Source organism: Callorhinus ursinus, unplaced genomic scaffold (assembly GCF_003265705.2).
Source record: "Callorhinus ursinus isolate GAN/ISIS: 27379988/994484 unplaced genomic scaffold, GSC_fseal_2.0 scaffold37, whole genome shotgun sequence".
Lineage (NCBI taxonomy): Eukaryota > Metazoa > Chordata > Mammalia > Carnivora > Otariidae > Callorhinus > Callorhinus ursinus.
The window spans coordinates 6,517,437-6,532,509 of record NW_027397099.1 but is presented as its reverse complement, the minus strand read 5'-3'; the positions used below and the strand labels follow the sequence as shown (position 1 = coordinate 6,532,509).

Below are 15,073 nucleotides of genomic sequence, written 5' to 3'. Positions count from 1 at the left end.
TCATCCCCTGCCTGCCCAGCCCTAGGTAATCACTAACCTACTTTCTGTCTCTATAGATCTGAAGGACTCTCGACACTGCGAAGGTTACACAGGTAGTCAATAAACACTTTACCTTCTCTGGGCTACGAATGGGAAAATGGGAAGAAAAGAGGAGTGACTTGGGCTTTGCCCTCACATTGTTTAGAGCTGGCAGTGACAGGACCTAATAGTTAACAGTCCAGCTGTCACTTACCAGCTATGGCAGCTTAGGCACGTTACATACTGTCTGTGAGCCTCAGTGTCTTCATCTCTTGACAGATTTATAAGTTTGCTGTCAGGATGAAATGAAAAAAATGAGAAGAACCTAGTATACAGCATGGCCCACAGTAAGGGATCGTTAATGTTGGCCATTACAGGTCTTATACTGTAAGGCAAGGAGCAAGGAAAGTGCTGTGGGACTCTGAGGAGATCTGGGGAGGCTTTGTGAAGAGCTAGTGGGTATGAAAGTGTGTGTGTGTGTGTGTGTGTGTGTGTGTGTGTGTGTGTGTGTAGGGGTTCAGACAATACAGGCAAATTTGGGTGGATGCATTCCAGGTAGAAAGAGCAGCATGCCCAGAGCACACATGGCAAAAAGCTGGGAGCAGTGGGTGATATGCTCTGGAGAAACCAGCCAGGAACACACAGGCTGGGGTGGAGGTGGCAGAGAGCTGGCCTGGGAGAACTGTGATCTGGGGAGTGGTGTGGGCAGTGATACGCTTTAGGGAGCTCAAATGCAGTTGGTGCCAGATGGAATGAAAGAAACCCCGGGTGGAGGATAGACTGGTAGAAGGGAAGGCTGGAGACAGGAGGCTTGTTCTGCTCAAGCAGCCTAGGGATATGAAGAGACTGGAGAGGGCAGGCAGCCATTCTCGGACTTTAGGGTCACAATCACTGAGAGCTGTCAAACATGCAGATTCCTGGAGCACCTGGGTGGCTCGGTCAGCTAAGCATCCGACTCTTGGTTTCGGCTCAGGTTGTGATCTCGGGGTCCTAAGATTGAGCCCCATGTCGGGGCTCTGCACTCAGCGGGAAGTCTGTTTGAGATTCTCTCTCTCCCTCTCCCTCTGCCCCTCCCCCTCCTCACCCCCCCTCTCTCTAAAAATAAATCTTTAAAAAAAAGCCATGTAAATTCCTTGGGCCTGTCCCAAGGTTCTGACTTAGCAAAGCAATGGGGACCCAGAGATCTGTAATCTTAAGCAGCTCCTTGTGAGGGAGATCACAAAGACGACATTCTTTGAGAATTTTTAGATTAGAAAGGTGGTAGAAATTAAATCCACACAATCAGGCAACTCACGGTGTAGGAGGAAGGGGTGCAGAGGGGCTCATGGGCTTGGCGCTGGGTAACTAAGGATAGTTGGACGTCTGGGAAGACAGGGTTAGTCAGAGATGGAGGGGGAGAAAGCAGGTGAGCAGAGCTGGGGGAGAGGCAGGCATGTGGGATGCAGGAGACTGAGCAAGTCAGGAGCTCATCCATGGCTCACCACCTGACTGGGCAAGATGATGGACAGACATGGCCTTCAAGGTGACCTAAGCTGCAACCAGGTTTTGAAGGAGGAAGGATTTTGACCAGGGGAGATGAACACGTTTGAGACAAGATTTGTGATCAGATGAGTTTTCTAGGCCAGTATGGAGTTTGGAGTTTATTTAGGCCAAAAGTGAGAAAAGTCTGGAAGTCTGGTATTATCACCCTTGCTGTCTGGGGCAGTACTGAAGAGAGTGTGCAAGGTTTGGGGTGGAGTAAGGGCAATGACTTTGGGTGTCTTATCACTAGGCCCACAGCCCCCATCTTATTTTTGATTGATTTATGTTGGCAAGGAATGGGAGGCTGAGGGAAGGCTGGGGAAGGGGCAGGGAAGGGAGGCCCAACCCCATTTTATGATCTCAGTGGAAAAGGCTGCTGTGAGTGAATTTTGCTGCCAGCAGAGCCACAGAGATGGGCCCCATGAGTCACTCCTCAGTCCTGCAAGCTCAGCCCTGCAGAGCCTGCTGTGGTCAGCGGCCTGGGTTGGTTCCAGGCCCAGCCCCCAGTGTTCCCCCACTAGGCCTCTGTGTGTCCCCATTTCTATCCGTATCTTTGCCATCCTAGGGCTGTGCATCAGTTAGCTCTCTGCCTTTTCCATTTTCCTTTCAGACTGAGCCTCTGAATCTGTCTCTATTTGTGACTCTAGTTTACATCTGGCTCAAGGATGGGGAGCCTCAGGAGGGCAGGTGGTAATGTGACCACTCTCAGGCACCCCTAGGCATTTATTCTATGCCAGGCCCTATGTTAAGTGCTGGAAGTACAGAAATGGACAGTACACTCTGTTTTCATGAAGCTACAATGCACATTCTATGTGGAGTGAACAAACCAAGGCTGCCCCTGACCTTGAATCTATCTGCTGCCCGTGCCCGGCAGTGCTGGGGTCAGCTATGGCCTGTGGCTTGGGACCTCTTACTAGCCTCTGGTATTGGAGGGGATATGTGTACCTGCCAGCAGGTCCCCCCAGATCTTAGCGCTCCTAGGAGGCCTGGCTGGTGGCTGGGGGTGGGCAGACAGTGGGCAGAAGGACAGGGAGGGAGCAGGAGGCAATGACTCAATGGGGCGGCCCTGGGACAGCTGGGGAGGGATCCAAGGTTGGTCCTGATGCTCGCTAAAGCTAGAGGAGGGTGGGGCCAGAGGTCCTGGCTGGGGGTTGGGGACAGAGCAGGACAATCCCAAGGCTCCTCTGGCAGCCAGATCAGCTCAAGAAGAAGGCTCCTAGGTAGCTGGTCTGAGAGTCTGGACTTTGGGTGCTGATGTGGCAGCTGGGAGTGGGGTGGGGGTGGGTTGCTCTTGTTACCACTGTGCCTGCTTTTGATGCCCAGGTTTGCTCCTCTAGCAGCCTCCAGGCTCCTGAGGGGGTGCCTGCTTTAAAGCCAAGGAAGCCATTATACCCACTGCCCCTCCCCTCCCAGAAACCAAGGGCCTGAGCATGTCGTGGGGCATAGTGCCTTCTTCTGGCTACACAGCCTACCTTCTTACACTTTTCCCACAAATTTTGGGGAATGTCAGGCCAGGCACACATGCCCTAAAGGCACCTCACACCTCAGAGCAGGTACCTTTCACCAGTTCAGGATCCCCTGAATGAAGGTGAAATGATGGGGAGGGCATGAACACAGCCTAAATGCTGGCAGCAACTGGACATCTGACACATGGGGTCTTCCTTCCTTATGGCAACCCCAGGAAAAAAAAATGACTTTTTTTTTTTAAACAGGTGAGTAAGGTGACGCTTAAAGAGAACTGAGTTGCTGGAGCTCACCCAGCAGGTAAGTGGAGGAGCAGGCCTGGGTTTGTGTCTCTGGCTTCAGGACCCTGACCTCAGCCCCATCCTCCTTGGCTGGACTTTGTGGGGAGGGGGGTAGGTGAAAGCGCCCAGGAAAGCACCAGAGTGGAGGGTCTGGGCCTGGTGGACTCCGGCAGGCCTGAGTCAGCTCCAGCCCAGATAGGAGTCCCCTACCGGGTCTTGGAATCATACAACCTGTCTTGGTGCCTGGGCCTGGAAGGAAGACTGAAGGCTGCAAGGGAGGGGAGCCCCTTCCTCCTACCCTCCATGAAGATAGCCCCACTGGTTCCTAGCAGCCCCAAGCAGCTGGTTTGGACTTAGAGGGTTTCTCTTTCTAGGGGCCTCCTGGGACCCTGGGCCCACACTTATCTTCTCCCGCGAGGAGTGAGTGCTCCCAGTTTTGAGGAGAGGGTGGGGCAGCGCCCCCATACTGCGTGCATTCAAGAACCCCTCCCCCCACCGCAAGCCCCTTCCCTCTATCCCCAGGCCGACCCACTGGATCCCTCACCTCGGGCACTTACACCGCCTTGCCCAGCAGGGGGCCGCTTCCGGCGCTCTCAGGCAGGCCCGGGGAGTGGGCACAGTGGGACGGCTGGCAGTCGCTGCCCCGCCCCGCCGACAGAGAAGCCAAGTCGAAGTAAGGGGGCCCTGAGGGTGGGAGTGGAGCCGAGCCGCTTGGCCCCCAGGGTGGGAGGGGGGCGGCGGCGGGCAGGGGGGCGCTCCGAGGGCCCACTCCTCGGCGCTTTCCTGGGGGTCCCGGCCGCTGCCGTCGGGCCTGGGAGTGGGCGGCAGCTCCGTCCTCCGGCCCCCAGGGGGCGGCGCGGCGCCGCATCCTCCGCCGCCCTGCGTTCCCTCCACGCCGCCAGGAGGCGGCGCCTGTGGACGCCGGGCGGCGCGCTGTACCCGCCGTCGACGGCGGGGCGGTAGGCTCGAGGACTCCGCTTCACCGTCCCGCGTCCCGGGGACGTGAGTGTGGCCGGCGGGCGAGGGATGGGGCGCGGAGTCTCGTGGCCAAACAAGGCCCAGTTGGGCGGGTGTCAGCACTAGGCAGCACGGCGTCCATGCAATGGCGGCGTCCCATCCGCATGGACCAGCAAAGCGTGGCAGGGAGTGCGCGTCCAAGAGCGGGGGCCCTCTTGGCTGAGGCCCCCGTGAGCGCGGTCTGGCGGGGGCCGACCCCTGCTGTTCTCCCCTCTCTTCAGGTCTGAACTGCCGCCGCGTCTGTGCTCCCTCTGTCTGGGCACCGAGACTGGCCTTCTGCCTGTCTCACGGAGCCGTACTCACGACCATCGTCAACCCATTTCCTGGATGAGCAGAAGCCTCATACTGAGGGCCCAGCCCCTCTCCCACTTGCCCTGAGCAGGCCCACTCTTAAGGAGGGGATGATGGAAGGGCCACCGGAGGTTGGGGATGAGTCCCCAGACTCCCAGGGACACGCCACTGACTGGAGGTTTGCTGTGTGCAGCTTCAGGGATGCCTGGGATGAAGAAGAACCTGTTCCCCGCATGCAGGTTAAGGACCCCAATCCTCTGAGACCTACAGCAGGGACAGCCCAGGGAGAAGGGCTACAGGGCAGCCCCTTGCCTGGGGAGCCTTTGCCTCCCCTAGGACAGACGGCTGTAGATGGGTCGGGGGATGCCCAGGGTTGCACATTAGGAGGTTCCTCACTCCAGTTAGAGGAACCAACCCCTTCTGGAGTGGAGAGCCTCCTGTGCCCAATGTCCTCCTGCCTCAGCCTTGCACAGGGCGAGAGTGATAGTCAAGGGGGAGGCTTGGCAAGGGCCCAAGTTCCAAAGAGATTAATGCCAGCCCACCTGGGTCCTGAGGGTTTGGACAGTGATCCTGTGGACCCTGGAGGCCCATTATCTGAGACGATGTCAGAGCTACTGGAGGCAGGTAAGGGAGGCGGGGCCGAGGAAGTCTTGGGAGTGGGGGTTCCTGAAGGGGGGGAGGGCTCTGACCCTACTCCACCTGAAGCCCAGGTCCGAGGAAGGGTCTCTGGGGGGCGGGGGTGGCCCAATGCAGACCCAAGCCATTTTCCTTCTGAAGACCCCAGTGGATCTAGCCTCCCTAAGCCTGCTGATGATCTCCTGGCCCAAGACCTTGCCTGGGAGCTGCTGGCCAGTGGCATGGCTACCCTGCCAGGTAGTTGGGAATGACTGGAGGCGGTGGGAGGGGGGTGACTTGATTGGGCAGGTGTTCACTGCCTTTTCCCCACAGGGACTCGGGATGTAGAAGGCCGGGCAGTGCTGCTTCTGTGTGCCCATAGCCCAGCCTGGCTTCATCCCAAGTGCAGTAACCGTGAACTCATCCGCCTCCTGCTCTACCTGCGCAGCATTCCCAGGTTTGGGGAGGAAGTGGGGGGGGGGGTTGGAGCCTGAGCTGGGAGATGGCAAGATTGGGGAATTAGATACTGAACTGAAGCCTCTTCTTTAGGCCCGAAGTACAGGCCATGGGACTGACCGTGCTGGTGGACGCCCGGGTTTGTTCCCCATGCTCTTCCCTCTTCTGGGGGCTCAGCCAACTGCAGGTGAGTACACGATAGTAGCTTCCCCTGCCTTCAGTCATTCCTTTTGTGTAGGGCTGGGGACATGGTTGAACTCAAATTCCTTGCAGGAAGCTGCCCCAGGGTCAGTGTACCAGGTGCTGCTACTGGGAAAGATGCCGAAGGAGGTACCTTCCAGGCTGCAGGTACAGAGCCATTTCGGCCAGGGGTGGAGATGGGCTGTTTTCCCCACTAGGCCTCAGTCACCACCTACTTTTCTGGTAGCTGCAGCAGCTGCCTTCTCATCAGAGCCTGCTGAACCACGTCTCCACCTCCGGGTTGCCAGCTTCAATGGGAGGAGGCCTGCCGTACTGCCACCAGGCCTGGCTGGACTTCCGGATGGTCAGTGCAGTGGGTGGGGCACAGGGTGGGTGGCAGGCAACGTGGCCAGCAGAGGGGCCTTTTCTGGGTTGGCTTGAGTAGTGCAAAGCCGGCCTGGTATCCAGGTTGCCTGGGACCAGCACAGCACTACTCTGGTCATGCCTGCCCCTGCTCACAGCGTCTGGAAGCCCTACTGCAGAGCTGCCAGGTGGTTTGTGCCCTGCTCCAGGGGGCCATCGAGAGCATGAAGGCTGTGCCCCAGCCCATGGAGTCTGGGGTGAGTGTTTCCTCGACACCTCTCCGAGTGCTCCCTGTCTCCCTCCTTTTCTTCCATGCTCACCTCCACTACCTGTTGCACTTAATCACAGGAAGTTGGTCGGCTGTTACGGCAGGCACAGGTCCTGATGCAGCATGTGCTAGACTCACCACGGCTAGCATGGCTACAATGCCAAGGGGGTTTGGAGCTGGCATGGCTGAAGCAAGCAGTCCCAGAGGTGACCCAGAGCCCAGACTACAGGTAGATGCAAACTCAGATCCCAGATCTTGCCCCAGCTCACCATATCCTATGCTAGGGACTCAGCTGGCTGGCTCAGAACCAGCCAGAATTGTGGTCCCAGGATGGGGTGGAGTGGAGCAAGGCAACTAAGAGCTCTAAGACCATGTACCCTATACCAGACCAGCAGTGGATGAGGTTGATGAACTCTATGGCCGTGTAGATGGACTGCTGCACCAACTGACCCTCCAGAGTAACCGGCGGGTACAGGCACTAGAGTTGGTCCAGACTCTGGAGGCCCAGGAGGGTGGACTGCACCAGGTGGGAACTATCTACCCATATGGGCCCGCCCTCTGATCTCAAGCATGACCTCCACCCCATAGCAGCATTCCTTTCCCTGCTTGTACCCCTCCAGATTGAAGTGTGGCTACAGCAGGTGGGCTGGCCAGCACTTGAGGAGCTAAGGGAGCCCTCACTGGACATGCTGCTCCAGGCCCAAGGTCGTTTTCAGGACTTGGTCCAGGTTGCCCAGGTGAGTTTGGTCACTTGTTTATTCCATAGGTATTGGGTCACTTGACCAAGGACTGAAAATGCAGAATGGGTGAAGGCAAATCTATCCTTTTCTCTCTTGGAATGTACAGTTCAGCAGAGAGGATCACTTGTAATCAAAGGTTCAAAGTCATATGTGTGTTTGCAAACCAAGGCAGAAGCTCTGAAGAGAAGTCATGTACGTGGTTCTACCTGAGTGTATTAATAAAGACCTCACCCAGAAGGGGTGTTGGGCTAGCTTTCTTGAGGTAGTGACTTTTGAACTGAAAGCTAAAGAATAGATCAGGGTTAATTAGGAGGAAGAGGGGTTGGGGTTAAGAGACATTCCAGGCTGAGGGAGCAAACAGCATGTGCAAAGGTTCTGTGGCAGGAGGGAGCATGGGTTGCCTGAGGAACCATAAGCAGCACAGTGAGGTTGAAATGCAGTGCAGAAAAGGGAGGGAGAATGGAGTGAGATGAGGTAAAATGAGGCTGGGAAAGTAGTGGCCAAATGACTGGGCCCTGTCTCAATGTAACGTCTAAGTGGGAAAGTCACATAATCAGATCCACATTCTAGGAAGATCATCCTTTTTTTTTTTAAAGATCTTTTTTTTAAAGATTTTATTTATTTGACAGAGACACAGCAAGAGAGGGAACACAAGGGTGCCTGGGGGGCTCAGTTGGTTAAGTGACTGCCTTCGGCTCAGGTCATGATCCTGGAGTCCCAGGATCGAGTCCCACATCGGGCTCCCTGCTCGGCGGGGAGTCTGCTTCTCCCTCTGACCCTCTTCCCTCTCGTGCTTTCTATCTCTCTCATTCTCTCTCTCTCTGAAATAAATAAAAAAAAAAAAAGAGGGAACACAAGCAGGGGGAGTGGGGGAGGGAGAAGCAGGCTTCCTGCCCCGCTGAGCAGGGAGCCCGATGTGGGGCTCGATCCCGGGACCCTGGGGCCATGACCTGAGCCGAAGGCAGACACTTAACGACTGAGCCACCCAGGCGCCCCGAGGAAGATCATCTTAGGTTCTGGGTAGACGGTGACTTGAAGGATGGATGTGTACAGTCCACAGAGGCAGTTGCAGTGGCCCACCGGGAATGATGCTTTCCCTGACCAGATGGTGGCAGAAGAGATTGATTTTAGAAATTGCTGGGATTTGATGGTGGATACATAGTAAGAAGGAGAGGGAGGTTTCAGGGTTGAATGAGTGCCGTTCCCTGAGAGAGGGGCTGGGAGACAAGGACCTTCTGGGGGAAGGGGATTCATCAGTGGAACTCAGAGGAGAGACCGGGGTGTAGAGGGTCACTTGGTGGATGTGAGTTGTGGATGACATTTGAAGTTGGTCGCACGAGACTGCCTGAGGAGAGAGCGTGTGGACTGTGTTCAGGAGCACCAGTGTTTAATGGCCCAGGTGAGGGATGGGAAACAGGAGGAGGAACCACCAGAGAAGGATGAGGAGAATCAGGTTGAGTGGAGAGGGGTCGGGGAGCTGGCAGAGAGAGGACTGGAGGCTGCTGAGTGATGGTCAGATGAGGCCTGAGAAGGGCTGGGGATGGCGGTGGCACTGAGGTTGCATGAGGCTCACGGGGAAGAAGCAGTGATACCAAGGATAACAACTTCTCCGGAAGTTTGGCTGTGGAGAGGGGCACAGAGACAGAGGGGAGTCGGGGGCAAGGGAAGGTCTTCAGTCACAGGGGAGACTTGACAATGACATGTAGATGTCTGTGGAAAAGACTGCTCTGGGCTAGACTACCAGGCCCAGACCTGCTGAGCCCAGGCTCTGTCTCCAGGAGCAGGTCAGGAGAGCGGAGAAGTTTCTACAGCCACTGGCTGGCTGGGAGGCTGCTGAGCTAGGCCCCGCTGGGGCCCGCTTTCTGGCCCTGCAAGCCCAGCTGACTGACTTCTCCAGGGCTTTGGCCCGACGGCGACAGCGGCTGGCAGATGCTGAGAAACTCTCCCATTTTTTCAAGCAGGTAGGTGGGCTGTCCTGACCTTGGCTGCAGGTGGTTGGCAGGGGTGGAGGGGTGGCTGCCTAACCCCAGCATAGCCTGAGCTTTCAGGACATTCTGCCTGTTCTCTCTCCTTGTCTTCAGGTTGACCCCAAAATCCAACCACTGTGGGGCATGGCCTGAGTCATCATCCTGCGGGGTTGGGGAGTGGGTTGAAGGGAAGGCTCGGCGGTCTTGGTGGGCCCCACCTTCACTGCCTCTCTGGCCTTGGTGTTTATAGGCGTCGACCTGGGCTGAGGAGGGGCAGCGGCTGTTGGCAGAGCTGGAGCGCGAGCACCCAGGGGTTGCGCTGCAACGGCTGCAGCTGCATTGGACCAAGCACCCTGACTTGCCTCCTGCCCACTTCCGAAAAATGTGGGCTCTGGCCACAGGGTTGGGGTCGGAGGGCATCCGCCAGGAGTGCCGCTGGGCCTGGGCACGATGCCAGGACACCTGGCTGGCCCTGGACCAGAAGCTAGAGGCCGCGCTGAAGCCACCACTGACCACAGCCATGACCACGACGGGCAGCACAGCGAGCGTGTGTGTCAGCCGTGTGCCCGCTGCATCTGCCACCCCTCCCCTGAGGAAGGCCGGCAGCCTTGATCAGAATTTGGGGCAGAGTCTCAGAGAGCCTGCCCACCACTGCCACCATGCAGCCACTGTGGCTGCCTGCCACAGACCAGAGGCCGGAGGGGGTGCCCAGCCAGGGTCATCCTCTACCATGCCTCCGTCAAGCAGCTCCGATCCCAGGAGCCCCAGCAGGTACAGGCAGTGGGCAGGGCAGGGAGGGCAGTGGCAGGAGAGAGGTCTTGAATCCTGATTCCACTTATGTGGTAGGCTCCAGCTGGTGCTGGCGGAGATGGTGGCTACAGAGCGGGAGTATGTCCGTGCTCTTGACTACACCATGGAGAACTACTTCCCCGAGCTGGATCGCCCCGATGTGCCCCAGGGCCTCCGTGGCCAGCGCGCCCACCTCTTCGGCAACCTGGAGAAGCTGCGGGACTTCCACTGTCATTTCTTCCTGCGTGAGCTGGAGGCCTGTACCCAGCACCCCTCCCGGGTAGCCTATGCCTTCCTGCGCCACGTAAGCCTCCCACAGGCCACATGGCCCCTAGCTGATTCTGCCACTCAACAAAGAGCCCCTGGTGCAGGCTTGGTGCCAGGCTCTGTGCTAGGTACAGCTCTGAGCAAGACCAGCAAGGTCCCTACCCCTCTGGATGCTCGTGTTGTAGTAGAAGAGACATAAAAGTATAAAAGGGAATTCCAGATTATAGTTGAGGCCAGGAAGAAAATAATCAGGATAGATCGATGGTTGTGAATGAGTGGTGGGCAGGAGTGGGGCAGTTAGAGGCCTCTTTGAGGAGCTGATGTTTAAGCTGGGGCCAGAGAGAGGGACTGGAGTCAGAGTGTTCCATCCAGAGGAAAGATCACGTTTAAAGGAAGAGACAGGTCAAAGTGGCTGAGTGCAGTGAGCAAGAGAAGGGGTAGTCCGAGGTGAGGGGTCCCAGAGTGGTGGTCCCAGAGCAGTGGGAGGAGCAAAAGCCCTGTGGGCAAGCCCCGCTCTGCACAGTGCCTGTTCTCGCCAGGTTACCCCTCATTCAAAGCCAGGCAGATTGGATCAGGGGGAGGCTTCCCTGGGAGCTGTTTATTGGCATTTTGGTCCTTTCAAGCTGAGGGAATCTGGCCCATGGGGGCCAGACTTTGGAAGCTGTCCCCCTTGCAACCAGGCTGAGCTGTGTGTCCTCACAGAGGGTGCAGTTTGGGATGTATGCACTCTACAGCAAGAATAAACCTCGCTCTGATGCCCTGATGATCAGCTTCGGTCACGCCTTCTTCAAGGTAGATGAGCCTGAGACTGTAGGGGAGGAGGGGATGGAGGAGGTACCCCGAAGCCGCCTGATGGTCTTCCATGCACCTGGCAGGACAAGCAGCAAATGCTGGGGGACCACCTAGACTTGGCCTCCTACCTGCTGAAGCCCATCCAGCGCATGAGCAAGTACGCACTGCTGCTGCAGGAACTGGCGCGGGCCTGTGGGGGCGCCGTGCAGGAGCTGAGTGCCCTGCGGGCCGCCCAGAGCCTCGTGCGCTTCCAGCTGCGACACGGCAATGACCTGCTGGCCATGGACGCCATTCAGGGCTGTGATGTGAGTCATGCCGGGCCCTGGTGGGCAGGTGCAGTGGGTGTGAAGGGAGGGGGTGGCAGAAACTGGGTACTCACTGGGCCCCAACTTGGCAGGTTAACCTCAAGGAACAGGGGCAGCTGGTGCGACAGGATGAGTTCATGGTGCGCACCCGGCGCCGTAAGTCCTTGCGCCGCGTTTTTCTCTTTGAGGAGCTGCTGCTCTTCAGCAAGCCTCGCCGAGGGCCCACAGGCACCGACACATTTGCCTACAAGCGTTCCTTCAAGGTAGGCCCACCCGACCCCTCCCATGCTCCCTGCCCCATTCTCCCCCAGCGCCTCACCAAGCCCCTCTCCTGGCCACGCAGATGGCAGACCTGGGCCTCACTGAGTGCTGTGGGGAGAGCAACCTGCGGTTTGAGATCTGGTTCCGCCGTCGCAAGGCCAGGGACACCTTTGTGCTGCAGGCTGCCAGCATGGCCACCAAGCAGGCTTGGACGGCTGACATTTCTCGTCTGCTCTGGAGGCAGGCCATCCACAACAAGGGTGTGTCCCTGCCCCCTACGTCAATAGAAGGTCCCCCCCTCTGGACAGCTTACAGTGTCCTACTCGGGCCCAGGCAGGGCTTAGGGACCTGGAAATGCTTGGGAGCAGGGAGATCCCGCAGTAGCAGCCAGTGTAGGGGAAAGAACTTCAAAGTCAGGCAGACCTGCTCTCACTGTCCCTGACTACGGACACAGTATTAACCTCTCTGAGTATCAGAGGCCTTAACTTTAAAAGGGCAGTTATGACACCTGCCCCCAGGATTGTGGGGAGGAGAGCATGGCACCAAGAAAGGCTCTGTGCACAGGACGGCTAATCTGCTGGGTATGGGTGTATAGGAAGGACTTACTCAAGGGAGAGGGTAGACAGAGGCCCAAGGGCAAGGCTGATGTCCAGAGAGGCCCCACGTATGCCCACTGTCCACCCAGAGGTTCGCATGGCTGAGATGGTATCCATGGGTGTGGGGAACAAGGCCTTCCAGGACATCGCCCCCAGCGAGGAAGCTATCAACGACCGCACCGTCAACTACGTCCTGAAGTGCCGAGGTAGCAGGCAGGCTGCCGGGGGTGTGGGGGCGGAAGGCTGCATGCGAGGCAGCGTGGACCTTTTTCAGCCCTTGCCTGTGCTCCCTTCAGGACCCTGGCCCAGGTAGGCTCTGGCCTGTCCCAACCTGACCCTCTTTCTTATGCAGAAGTTCGCTCTCGGGCCTCTATTGCCGTGGCCCCGTTTGACTATGACAGCCCCTACCTGGGAGCCTTGAATTCTCTTCCTGGAGACCCTGCCTCTTGCTCTGTACTGGGGTCCCTCAACCTGCACCTGTACAGAGACCCGGCTCTTCTGGGACTCCGCTGGCCCCTGTATTCTCCCAGCTTCCCAGAGGAAGCAGCACTGGAGGCTGAAGTGGAGCTGGGCAGTCAGCTGTCTTTGAGTAGGTCTGGGCTTACCTCAGAGGCAGAGGTATCGCTTAGGGTCTGGCCCTCCTGTGCTGACAGCTTACCTCCCTCCTCCCTAGCTCCTGAGGACTCCGAGGTCTCATCCCAGTGCCCATCAGCCAGTGGATCCAGTGGGTCTGACAGCAGCTATGTGTCAGCGCAGGCCCTGGGCAGGGGTCTTGAGGACTTGTCCTGTGTGAGTACCATTTTGTCCTGTATCCACCAGTCCCAGCCCAGGCCTATGGCTGCCTTTCCTTTAGGTGGAAATGGGGGTGGGTGGGCCAGGGCCCTACCCTAGAGATGCTACCTGGACCCTGAGTTGAGGAAACAGGCAGTCAGGCCTACCTTTCAACCACAGGTTTGAGCCCGGGCTGGAAGGCAGGCAGTGGACCCAGCAACTTTTGCTCCAGGAAACATCACCTCTCTCAGGATCTGCTGTGACCAGAGTGTGGCTGCCACCTGGGCTACCTTCCAGCCCACATGCACTGCCCTATTGACTACTCTTTCTGATGTCTGTGCCCACTGGCAGACTGGCAGGGACCTCTCCTAGGGAGCCTGGCTGCAAAGCCTGAATGACTACCCTGATCCTGAGCTGCTGGCCCCATGTCCCCTTCTTCTATTCTCTCTGCAGTCCCCTCCCCAGTTAGGGGCTAGGATGAGGCTAGAGCGGAGTGTAGGTGTTGCCATGCTCTAGGCTGGTGGGCACCAAGTGGCTCTGGGCAGCGACTGGGCTGCCCCCACCCTCAGGAGGAACATAGGTGGGTTCCCAGCAGTTGCTTCCCAGTTGGCTTTGAAGCCAACCTTCTCAAACTTAGGGGCAAGCCCACACCTGTTGTACCCTTTACTCTTGACTGCCCTGGCTGCCCAAGCCTAGCTCTTCCTTCCTGAGTCAGTTTGGTTATTTTGACTCAACACCTTTTGAATAGCTTTCAATTAGAGCTGTTACTTAAAATTATTTCCCTGATTGTTAAGTCTTTGGTATCTCAAAGACAGAGTCCAGGCCCTTGACTCATTACTCTTTATTTATAATAAAAATAGACTGACACACCCTCTGATGGGGACACACATTCTTAAAATGAGCCTTGGCAGGTGGGGGTATGTGAGGGCAGCATTTCTGGTCACCCTAGCCCTCTTGTAAGTACTTGCCCAGGATAGAGTAAGAGACAGACCTAGACAGGCCCCTCTGGATGAGCAGGTCCATGCAGCGACCATATTTCCTGGCGAAAGGCAGTGTGAGCTAGAAGGAAAGTCTCGTCTTATCCCTTACTTCCTGGCTGGTTGCCTACCCTAGTTCTGTGGGTGTGGGGGGGGGTCCTCCCATCTGGGGGTGGCGGCAGGGGTAGGGCAAGGCCTGTTGTTGGGGGACCTTTGATGCTCTTGGGCTCAGTTCTGCCCAAAGGCCTCTCATAAGGCTGTGGCTAGGAGTAGCTACCAGAATGACCAGAGGGTCAAAAATGTATGTTTCGGGCCACTGGTTTTCCATTTTCTAGCTGTAGATGGTGACTTCACCTTTCTAATCAATAGACCAGCCAGGGGCCTAATAGTAACTGGGAACCAGTGTGTTTAGGGTGAAAAGTATTATAATAATGTATTTGATTACAGAAATACCAAATTAAGGAGACATTAGCTAAATCTTTTTCTCCTACAATGTTAAAATAAAAACTTAAAACCCTAAAATTATTTTAAGGAATCAAAAAACAAATACAAAAAGACCTGGGTCATTCCTTTGACCTTACTGAACATTTTTTTAGTAAAGAATGCTTTAAAGCAGCTTATATATGAAAGGAATGTGTGAAAGTGATGATGTAGCAAAGTAGGTGAAATTGGTATCACCCATCAAAAAGGTCTGACTTGTAATAGTCTGATTTCAGCACCCCAAAAACTTGGGTTCATGTGATGTGCTTCCCAAACATGGCTAGGGGTGTTAGTGATGAAGGCAAAATTGGTACCATTGGAGGAAAACTGCAAAAACCAGTGGCCCGAATGCCGCTTTTTGATCACTCTGGACTGGTTAATTTCAGCCGTTGTTTCTCCCTCCTTGGGACCAGGGACCATAGATAGGTTAGCTGCCTGCCTTGCCTTCTGGGCAGTGTTGGCCTGGCCCCCATGCAGCAAGACAGTGTCCATTTGAGGTGTCCACAGGGTCAGCATTCCCAGTGGGGTACAGGTGGCCCTCACCTCCACCCAGCTGTACAGGCGTTCCTGGGTGTGCCGGTCATCCTTGAAGCCAGTGATGGCCAGCAAGTCCACCACAAACTGCTTGGGGCTGATGTGCAGGGTCTGCAAGGA

At 56.6% G+C, this 15,073-nt stretch overlaps 2 protein-coding genes across 8 annotated transcripts in view; one reads left to right on the top strand and one right to left on the bottom strand.

Moving 5' to 3' along the window:
- Positions 1-77: 77 nt before the first annotated feature.
- PLEKHG4 (pleckstrin homology and RhoGEF domain containing G4) lies at positions 78-13,836 on the top strand. Of its 3 annotated transcripts, none has more exons than XM_073880137.1 (24): positions 2,705-2,759; positions 3,252-3,303; positions 3,807-3,957; positions 4,523-5,216; positions 5,370-5,465; positions 5,541-5,664; positions 5,757-5,850; positions 5,937-6,011; positions 6,091-6,207; positions 6,365-6,463; positions 6,555-6,703; positions 6,862-7,000; positions 7,095-7,211; positions 8,993-9,175; positions 9,432-9,952; positions 10,028-10,274; positions 10,940-11,029; positions 11,113-11,334; positions 11,427-11,597; positions 11,678-11,855; positions 12,281-12,397; positions 12,544-12,780; positions 12,865-12,980; positions 13,143-13,836. In XM_073880137.1, exons 4-24 carry the CDS (start codon positions 4,703-4,705, stop codon positions 13,146-13,148), a joined length of 3,612 nt encoding a protein of 1,203 aa, XP_073736238.1. In that variant the 5' UTR covers positions 2,705-2,759; positions 3,252-3,303; positions 3,807-3,957; positions 4,523-4,702; the 3' UTR covers positions 13,149-13,836. The 3 variants fall into 3 exon arrangements, with proteins under 3 accessions (XP_025744844.1, XP_073736238.1, XP_073736237.1); XM_073880136.1 differs by having other exon boundaries at positions 3,807-4,286; XM_025889059.2 differs by lacking the exons at positions 2,705-2,759; positions 3,252-3,303; positions 3,807-3,957 and adding an exon at positions 78-92.
- Positions 13,789-15,073, bottom strand: part of KCTD19 (potassium channel tetramerization domain containing 19) — a 32,411-nt gene continuing 31,126 nt past the window's right edge. For 4 of the 5 annotated variants that reach the window (XM_025889060.2, XM_025889061.2, XM_073880140.1 and 1 more), the window contains one exon: positions 13,789-15,064. In XM_025889060.2, coding sequence (XP_025744845.1) covers positions 14,621-15,064 — 444 coding nt within the window. In that variant the 3' untranslated portion in view covers positions 13,789-14,620. The remainder of the gene's footprint in view (positions 15,065-15,073) is intronic. The other variant, XM_025889062.1, reaches the window with a different exon arrangement.